General features: G+C 38.1%; 1 protein-coding gene across 2 annotated transcripts in view; it reads left to right on the top strand.

The window, feature by feature from the left end:
* The first annotated feature begins 1,314 nt into the window (after positions 1-1,314).
* Positions 1,315-10,798, top strand: part of pde3b (phosphodiesterase 3B) — a 41,047-nt gene continuing 31,563 nt past the window's right edge. Inside the window, exon 1 of one of the 2 annotated variants that reach the window (XR_004657905.1) lies at positions 1,315-2,358. Coding sequence is in view for 1 of the 2 variants with exons in the window: in XM_034881453.1 (XP_034737344.1) it covers positions 1,471-2,358 (888 nt within the window). In the remaining variant the exon portion in view is untranslated. The remainder of the gene's footprint in view (positions 2,359-10,798) is intronic. The other variant, XM_034881453.1, reaches the window with a different exon arrangement.

Raw genomic sequence — 10,798 nt, 5'->3', positions numbered from 1 at the left:
TTGTCAGTGTATTAGGCTGCTAACAGAATTTTCGATTCAATTTGATTCAACTTTATTTAATGTATCAATTCATAACAAGAGTTATCTCGAGACACTTTACAGACAGAGTAGGTCTAGACCATACTTCCGAATTTAAAAGGACCCAACAGTTCTAGTAGTTCCCTCCAGAGCAATGTTCTGGATGTCAACCACAGACTGTCTGTAATATTACCGGTCTATGATGTCAACAAGCTAGCTTAGTTCTCTCTTCTCTCTTAAGTAATGGCGGAAAGGCTAGCTAAAAACGTATAGGTGCATACCGCCACCTACTGTCCTGGAGTGTGTAACATCATGAGTACAATTATTCTAAATTTCTTTTAAAAATGTAAGTTGTGGCTTCCTGGTGATTCTTAGCTTCTCTCCTTCTCCTTCTGATCCCAGTAGCTGGCCTAGGCTCGTGGAAGGCAGCGTATTTGGCTAGCTGGCTAGCTAGGGCATTCAGTGGGGCTTCTTTTTTGTTAGCCATAAAAAATGGCTTTGACTGTGTATTATTTATCTCGCTAAATTATTTATCAAAATAAATATATCGTTTAACATGTGTTAAACGATATATCTATTTTGATATATAGCCACCACTTGACAGTTAAAACCGGTTACGGTGTTGTCAAACAAGTTATTATAACACGTTTGGTGTTATTTTGATCAGTTTAATCGACAATCATTCTGCCAAGCTCAAGGCACTGAAAGCAGGCGAAGCAAACGATCCCAGAGCCACATGATTCATCAACGCAGTGGCGACAAAACAAAAACAAAAGGTTTTTAATTTATGATGGTAAAATATTACTTTAATGAATTAACAATTAGGCTATGGCCGCGCTAAATGCAATCAATACGTGAGGAAAAACATGAGAAATATTCAAAATTTTAAAAAGTTTGAGTTGGCTCAATTCACTTGGCCTATCTCCATTTTAAACAAAGTGATATTCCAATTATGTACAGATGAAATCAGGTATAAAACCCGACACATTCCAAATTAATTATAATAAATACTACTCTACTGCACAAGGAAGGTATACCATAAACAATTGTACGTTTTGTGTAAAGGGGCGACGTTAGGATATGGAAATGTAACCGTTAATTTTAGTGATATTTTCTTAATTCTTCAAATTCGAACTATTTAAAAGTTTGGAAATTAACTGCAGTCTCAGTGTATATTGATAAATATGATATTATATTAATGTAACGATGCAGTTAGGATTTGTTCAGCGCTCCACATTACAAAGCCCTGAGGTCTGAGTTGTTGCCTCTAGGCGGCGACAGAGAGCCCCTATTCTGTAAAAACAACATCTCACCTTCTTTCTCTAGTCCAAGTGCTGGAGCACGTTTGAGTGACCATGGAGTGCTTTTGCTGTCATGTAGTTCAGCGTTAATACGGCGTGAATATTAGAAGAGGGGGACTTTCGCGTGGATACGAGGAGTCACAGTCGAGCCATGGCTGCACGGGAGGAAGGAGAGGTTTTGCACAGTAAAACAAGGCACCACGACGGAGCTGGAAGTGTAAACAGCTCAGAGGGCTTCAGGAACGGCTACGTGAAGAGCTGCGTCACCCCTCTCAAACAGGACCATCCGAGGGGATTTTTGTTCAACGTGTGCAACGTTAGGTTTTACAACGAAGACAACTCCAAATTGTTAAAGTTCTCTGCCCTCTACGTCGGCGCGTTTGTGGTCTTCGCGGTGTCTTTCCTAATTTCTAGGAGCTTGCAAAGTGACTCGCTTTGGGATTTGCGGACTTTTTTGTCGGGCTTCTCCCAGTCCATCAGTCCTTTATTCAGCGTGGGATGTGCTTTCTTCTTCCTAACGTTTTACCTGAGGAGGAAAAAGAAGGAGAGCAGTAAATGTTGGCTCGTGTCACTGCCAGCATCGTGTTACCTCGGGGATTTTTTGGTGTTGCGGTTTTTGCAATGGGGAGAGGACCAACACCAGATGCAAATGGTGGGCAGGTTGTTATTCGTGTTGGGATGTGTAGGTCTGCTCACCCTCATCCCCACTCTGAAACTCAAACACAGTGTTCTTATACTGTTTTTCGCCAGCGTTGTGTGGCTTGTTTCTTTCACAAGTTTGAGCGGTCTGCCCGCACTGCTAAGACCTCTCCTTGCCTGCTTTGCCGGGGTTTCGGGCTCCCTGTTGGGGCTCTGTTTCGACCGTTACTACCCGTCGAGGGAAGCACCGAGTGGGATTTCCACCGCGGAGGAAAAGGTCCCTGTGATCAGACCTAGGAGAAGGTCCAGTTGTGTTTCACTGGGGGAAACGTCGACCAGCTATTATGGCAGTTGTAAAATGCCTCGCAGACCTTCGTTGCCCTGTATATCCAGAGAACAGGTAGGTCTTCCCCTGCAGGATCACGTCTGTGTTGTTATTGTTCAAATATAGGCCCCACTGATCATCCACAGCTGCCCCGAGTACACATGTGCATCCGAGGAAAACACCCAATCTTTTTGTCATGAAAAGGCCACAAAGCAAATCAAAGAATATGGTTGTTATATTCCCTCACAGAACAAAGCTTAACCAAATTATTAGATATGCAAAGTACATTACTTTCAAAGTTTTCAAGATTGTATTGGGAATGACTCAACTGGGTTGTTAGACTGTTTATAAATTCCTATAAATACTTCTAATTAACATTCAGCATGCCATTGTGTGCAATCTACTTGCAGGCCCGTGGACGGGGGGTTCAAAATACCCCCCCCCTCCCCCTCCCCAACACTGCCAAAGGTCTATAGTTTAATAAACGTGTCTTTTAAATAATTATGGCCAATAATTTTAATTATTTAGATCTAAACCAAACCCTAATCTTGTTAAAACACCACTTTCGTGAATTTGTTAACTAGCACGCGAAATGTAGCAAACTAATGTCTAATGTATCAGCAATACACTCCACTAACTTCATGCTCTCATAGCAAAATGATTGAGGCACGTGTGCGTTGCCTAAAACGTCTAAATGTATCTAAAAGTTTATATAGCAGATTATCAATGAAATGTGAGTGGCCATCAGCATGTCAGAGTAACAACACAACCAGCAGCAAGTGATGTGGCCCGAAAGTCCCATGTGACCGTAGCAGTCAACAAAACAAAATGATGGTGAGCACACGCAGGCTTCCTTCAGTGTCTACAGTCCACATTCAGCATGTGTTTCTTCTTTTTGTTTGTTTGCCTGTATACACAAGCTTGCACACGGTGTATAAAATCAGTCTGTTTACATAAAGCAACTAACAGTTCCACCGCAAAGTGTCCTCTTTTCTGCTTTGCATTAGTTTAGTAAACAAACACACCTTGAGTGATGTCCATTCTATATAAACACTGTCATGTTGCATACAATATGTTGTGGATAAAAAAAAAAAAAGCTGATGCAAGCTGTTTCCTTAATTAGTTTGTAGCTAAATATGCCAACAATATTTTTTTCAAATCTTTAAACAGTGTATTTAAAAACAAAAATGCAGTTCTTTAGTGGATGCCAAGCCATCAGCTCACACACATTGTTTTTGTGTCCTTCAAGCGTTGTAAGAAATGATAAGAAAACAAAAAATGTGGGCTATGTCCAGTTTGTCTCAGTTGTTTTAGGCTATTAGCAGATTAACAGTCACATCGAGTTAGGCCTTAAACAATGCGTAAAAACTAAAACTGAAAAACAGGTTAGATCATTTAAGAACCTGTAGTAACGCCATGCACTGTTTAACCTTTTGCTTTATCCTATTATATACAGAAATAGTAGGTCCCCTAGACAGGAATGAGTAAGATGTGTAAAAAGAAAAAGAAAAACCGCAAAAGTGGTGATTAAGAAGTCATCGATTGTATATAGTCGCACCATATTATTAGCTAAATATCTAATAAGCATCGCAATCCATATTGAGTAAAAAAATAGTCTAAATCACAGGCAAATGTTATCACCTGCGTCATCATCACACCGTCCTTAAAAAGGGATTTGGCAGCCTCTCTGCCAGTAAACTTTATGTCAAAGTTGTAAATGTTGGGTAGAGTGTGTCTGTAGGTGTCAGCCCTATGATGCAGCTTACTGGCAACTTGTCTGAGGCTGTTGTGCCCACTGCATGCTGGGACAGATCTTACTCATTGGGATAGTATGATTGCCTACAATACTAACGGTTTAGCCCCATTAGCGGTGTTGATGTTCTCAAATGTTAAAGTAATTTTTTTTCTATAATCAAGATTTTGGATATGTTTAAAATTTGAACTACTGATGGCCATAGGGCTAGGCGATATGACATAAAAATGGCTGTCTATATTTTCCTATATTGTTTCTATCGCAATGCTGGAGAACCGACGGCCAAACATACTTATGTTATTTGAAAGATGCTTTACGCTCTAATCCTTACACATTATGTTCATGTGCAGTACAGTTTTTAATCAAATAGGAAAATGCTCTGTACTTTACTATTTGTCAAGTATTTAATTCTCACAGGGTTATACACAAACAGGCTTTACCGTGTGCTTACTTTATATTGACTAGAAATGTCACGAGAACAGATACTTCTGCACTACAACAGGTAGGTAGGTACCGAGGGACACAATTCTTCCCGACCTGACAGGGCAGCACATAAATGTTCTAGTCTACCGTTAAATGAATAAGACTTCTCTCCTTGCCCAGTCAGCTCCAAGATGACGCTATGTTCTGCTGTGTACTTAAAAGTGGTGAATTTACAGCTCACAGCAGCTTAACATGATAGATATTGGCTTTTGTTTGATATCTAGTGTCGGCAAAAATCCCTTTTTATTGAGTTTTCTCTTAGCGAAATGCATTTTGGAATAGCGTTATTGCAGTGCTTTTATCCCCCCAACCTTATTTCCTCAACCTTTACTGTGTGGTCGTTTAGTTTAATTCACAGTTTATTAATATCAAATATCCAATGCTGTCCAAACTGCTTGATATTCCAAACCCTGAGTTCATTGGGTACCCAGGAAACCAAGTGTGAAGTAGATTGGTTACACGGTTCATTAGATAATTTAAAGAGAGACACACATACACATGTGTACACACATACAGAGAAATCCTGATTTATTAGAGTGATTGCTCAAAGAATGCTCAGAGAAAAGCGCTGAAAAACAGTAAATAGCGCCTCACCTGAGGGGCTACCACAGTAGCCTCTGGCTTTACCGTACATCTACAGGCTTTCCCAAGCTCACCTGGAAATCCCAAACCTCAAGTAAGTCGGTTTCTCTCTTCCTTTTGTTTTTCACATAGAGCCTGACGTTAACAATAGCTGACATTAGCTAACGTTAGTGCTTGTTCCACTGGATCTTTGCATAACGTCAGTTAAGTTATCTTTAACCAACCTGGTTCTATGTGAAAAAACAACGGCAGAGAGAAACAGACTTCCCTTGAGGTACTTGCTGTTTTGGAGTTCCAGGTTAACGATGTTACTGTATACAACTAGCTATGTGGTGAAACCAGGCTTTGGAGCGGAAAAGATTGAATCCCCCCTCTTTTTGATCCTTATCTTGAAATACACATTATTTAAGGAGTACATGGGATTTATAGTTTTGTTTAGTTTTTAGCTTTTTTTTTTTTTTAACCTTGGTATCAAATTGGGTGTTGAGAATCATGGAATTTCACTGGTATTGGTGTCCACTACTAAACCTTTTGTATTGTGACATCCCTAATAGAGACAGTTTATTCATTGAATTATGAGAAAAAATGTTAAATTGTGATGTATATAGTTATGGAGCAAGCAGTCAACCCCCCTTTCTACTGGTTGAGAGCTCATCATGCAGATGAAAGTGCAAATATTTTGGTCCAGATAAGAAATGTAAAAAATAATTGAAAACTATAAATTAAGAAAAGGTTCCTTTTTAAATTGGCTATGGAAAACTGCCGTGTGCTTAAAATCATACACCAGGACACCAAATACTAATTGTCAACAGTTTAACCAACGCCTTTAATTCATGTAGATAAGATATTATACTGCAGGTAACTACAGGAGCAGTACTTTGGCTCGACGCTGTATAACCAACACATAACTGTCACTGGTGGAAAGGACCCAACCAAACTAAAACAAACTTGGCATTCTTTATTATCACTGTCAATAGCAAAGTTGATGTTTTGAGACTCTGTACTGTTTGGAGTTTGTTTTCTCTATGACTCGCTGTAGCAACATTGTATAAAATGAATCTTTTTAGCCATCATGAGAAGCCTTTTGGCATTTTATATCCATGTTCGAACCATCTGACGTTCTTCACAAACGCTCCATTAATGTGGGTGTTGACACTATCCTAATTTTTGGTATATTTAAACTAAAAATGCTGCTTCGGAACGAGGGACAGCAGGGCGAGAGTAGTGCCACCAAATACCTGTGGTTTCATATATCCAGCTTTTCACTTGTCATGTAACATGAGGGAATTAAAGAGCTGTAACGCTGTGTGGAAGAAGCAGTAACACCTGAGTGATACCTGCACCTAAAAATACAAAAATGGTTGAATTGCGAATAGTTTGTAGCCTCTGTTCCATTTTATTTCCCCTCAAATTTTTAAGAACCATTCTGTGAGTTCAAATTGAGGAAACAGGGTGTGAATGTTTTATTGGACATTCAGGTTTCTGATGTTTTGTCACAACTATTTCTTCACCCTTCTGAAGTAATTGCACACAGAAAGCTTGAAAGGGCCAACTAAAGTTATTTGGTGTCACAACAAAAGTTAATTAACATGAACAGTTATTAATTGCACATTACATTGTGTAGACAAAGCAATAAAAATAAAACTGCATATGGATCTCTCTTATGTTCCGTCAAAGGCTGCTGCTATTGTTTTTGTTAAAAGGAACACTGAGGAGTTTTCTGGCCACTAGTGATGCTGTAGAGCAACAACTTGATGAGCAGGTTTTCACTATATTAATTTCTGTGTTGCAAAATTAGGCTGTGCATGCATGCCAAAAATATTTATTTATATTTCTAATAAGTCTTATTTAGCTCCTACCTTGTAATGATTTTAGGACATTCGAGTTGCTAGCTTGGCCTGCATGTCACATTGCCATCAAAATGATGTCTACCTGTCTATCCGTGTCTTTAAAATGAACGTTAAAAAGTATCTTTGTGGCATCACCTGAGTTCACACAATTCTACATAATAAATGTTGGTTGTTCTAACGTGCCCTGTGCCAATAAATTAGAAGAATTTATATTTTTACATTTATATTAATAGACGGCAGCTATTTTGAAAGGTTGGAGATGTGTCCAAATATTTGTCTGCAAGCAGAAGAGAACACCTTCAACGTTCACTGTACAAGGCAGTATGCATGGCAGATGCAAATTGTGACAGTTCCATCTAAAACCAAACCTTTTCCTAAAATTAAACAGAAAAACCTAGTTTAATACGTAATGGGGATGCACTGGTACTAACAAGTAACAACTACCAACACACTTCAGCTTCAGTGATCACCTAATTCAAATTCAACTGTCTGATGGCACGCGTGTCACCAGCTATTAGTACGTATACAGTTTTAATACAGTCAGTCTCTTAGGTCATTCTTTAAATATTTCCAAGATGATGTAATTATGACAGATTTGCACATACCAATCAAGCAAATATTTCTGAAATAAGTTATTTTTTTAAATTCTCCTTAGTTATTAGTACAAGCTTATAGAATCATTTTTAACAATAGCGTGGTCTAACCGTGGGTCATAAGATTATATATATTTGGATATATCATATTATAAAATATTATAAATTTCTTTTACACCCTGTCACCATGTCTTTAAAGGATCTTTTGACAACATTAAATTGGATGAAAATGTTGTTGTTTTCATATTATAACTAGAATTGTACTATTCCACATGTCTAGCAAACAAAAATGATAAGTGTTATATAATGTTCATTTTTATGTCATGTCACAGCCACATTGTTTTTTTGTAATGGTCAACTTCTCAGTCTTCTTTGCTTGTACACAGTGTAGTGTAGTTCTGCAACAGTCTGCGTAGCCGAGCACATCTCGTTCATTGGCCGTGCGATCCTTAAATGTGTCAGACTGACTAGGAAGGAAAGCCCTTCATGGTTGCTGCCGTCTTAGAGTATTTTACACTATTATACACACTGGATTGAAACAGTGTTAAGTGCTGCTTATTTAAAAATCATGAAACAGGACAAAAGTTTCTGTGTCTGTAAAGCTACAATAATGATTTACACATAAAAACAGAAAACCCAGTGCACTATAAACAAAGGTCTGATTTAGCTTGTTCCAGCTTTAATTAATGTTCATTTTTGCTCTGATAATTTCAAGTCTCGGTTTTGTGTTTTTGGAACTGTAACTCAAAACCTCTTGCACAACCAATGCTTCATGAAATGACTGAAAGTGCCAGGGGTTAGGCTCACTAAATCCTAGCGTTATTGCATGAACAGTATCCGTCTATTGTGTACAATTCTTCTTCAATAGGAGCCCTAAATACATCAGTGAAGCGTGTAACTGTGTCTTGAGACTGTCCAATAGCCACAATGGTCCCAAATTGAGACCCAAAATTTACAAGTGACAAATTATCTGCTGCATATTTGGATGTGTGTCTTTAGTCATTTATTTCAAATCCAAAATCCAAAGCAATGATTGTATTGTCCACCCTGAATGCCAGCATGTGTCTCTGAGAACCAGTTAGTTTTTTGAGATGAAGTCGATAAAGTCAAGATCATATTTTTAAGCAGGATTATTGCATTTGGGTGTTTTAATAGCAGAAAGCTGTACTTCATGAGTAAAACAAGGCAGTGCTGGAAGTGCAGTGTGCAATTCAGAGAGAAGGCCCTCTTTTTGTGTGGTTACCACTCCACGGGGGCAGGCAGGGGTAAATAATACACTTAACTAACCCCCTCTCCAGACAAGAACAGAGGAGCCGGCTGCAGAGAGAACGGTTGGAAGGGAGAGCAATGAAACGCAGAGCAGCTCTCAGCTGTCACGTTCACTTGCTGTAAAGCCATGTGGAATGATATAACATTGACGTCACAACCCAGTGACGTACCACAGGGTGATTGCAAAGAAGAAAAGAAAAAAAAATGCCAAGTCTTATTAATCGCCCTGTAGAATATAGTGTCTGCCTCCAGCAGTGATGAGAAAGAAAAATTGTCCGTCTTCAGACGCTGTGCAATAGAATGAATCTTTAGGAGAAAAAAATGCCACGGAGAAACCACTCAGCTTATTCATCCACAAATCAAACAAAGCTATTGAAGTATTTCAAAATAATATTTGTTTTTTAACTGTTTCACTTTTTGTTTTTGTTTTTGCTGAACCTCAATGTAATGCTGACACGATCAGCACAGTGGTGTACATGTATTGAACTAGCTGTAATGTGTACTTTGATTGGACAAATCCTCCTCCATGAGTATTATACAGACAAGTACAGCCAAAGTAATTAGTGTTAAATCTAATAGTAGATTTGGGGTTTAAAATGTACTGGTAGATAGAACAATAATACTGTGGGCGTTGTTTTTTGTCAGTGGTCTAATGAGATAGAATCATGTCCATATGATGTTGTACCCGGTGTAGTGTTTTTACTGGTTGCATCCTCAGCCTCTTTATCCGTGTTGTCTGTGGAGATGAAAGCTTCTGTGCGTTCAGTAAAACTGTCTGCTAGCTCTTTCGCCTTTGGTTCACTGTCTGAACAACACGTGGGAAATTCAAGACGAGTTGTGTGTGCTGAAACAAGCATTCAGTTTTATTTTCCAGTAAACAATAAATCCTTCACATGCTGGATGCTGATTATGGCACGCGTATGTGTGTGTGTGTGTATATATATATATATATATATATATATATATATATATATATATATATATATATATATATATATATATATATATATATATTGCTTCCTTCAAAACAAATAAATGTATGAAGGATAATAAAACTAAACCTTGATGCTAGGTTCACCACAATTTTCTTTTTGTGCTTCAACAAAAAACAAATTTAGATTAATTAAGATAAGTATAGTATATTAGTTTAATAACCTTTTGAGCTCAACCTTATTTTTCATTTGTTCTTTTTATACAATTTATATCACTTTAGTTGAAATAGATTGTAGCTTCTAAGAACTGTGCTGACAGAGAAAAAGAGCATTGCCTTGAAATAAAGACCATTAAATGTTATCTTCAGTTAAATGTGATGTGTTTTTATTTTTGATTTATTTTAAAGAGACTTAAATCTGGATATGAACAGTGTTGTGTTCAATTTCTCTCATCTATCTGAAAATAATACGGCCAGAAAGTATTAAGTCTTATTCTGCATCCACTTTAATTTATAATCCAGGTGTTACATGAATACGGCCTTCTTTAGTGAGAGGGAAGTTAATGTGTCTTAGAGCTGATTATAAGAATCTTATTTTATTTGATGAAATGGGAAGCGGAGCTGCTGTCTGACTGAAGAGAGTGACGTGTGAAGTTAACCTCCGTGTTTAGGAGCTTGTGTAACAGTTGCGATATAAAGACCAACATGTCCTAATTCATTGCTTAGCAACTCGTCACCAATGCCACAGGTAGCTTTGATACCATTTTATAAATGCCAGATCAAGAGCTGAATCAGCATTTGTGAATGTTGCCTGTATCATTTTATTATTTGGGGAATTGTACTGTTTTAATATGAGGTTTGTTGTTTTTGGATGGGGATGGGCTTCTGTGAATTATATTCTTCTTATATTCTACTCTCTTTAACGCGAGAACTGTTTTGCTCGGCTGCTTTAAATGTTTCATCGGCAGCTGCAGGACAAGTAGAAAGGGTTAAGTTGAGTGAGGTACTGTGTGTTTGGCTGACTGCAGAGTGAAACAGGATGCAGCGGCTGCAT

This window comes from Etheostoma cragini, chromosome 1 (assembly GCF_013103735.1).
Source record: "Etheostoma cragini isolate CJK2018 chromosome 1, CSU_Ecrag_1.0, whole genome shotgun sequence".
NCBI lineage: Eukaryota > Metazoa > Chordata > Actinopteri > Perciformes > Percidae > Etheostoma > Etheostoma cragini.
Note: the sequence above shows the minus strand (reverse complement) of the source record. Positions and strands in the feature narration are given on the sequence as shown.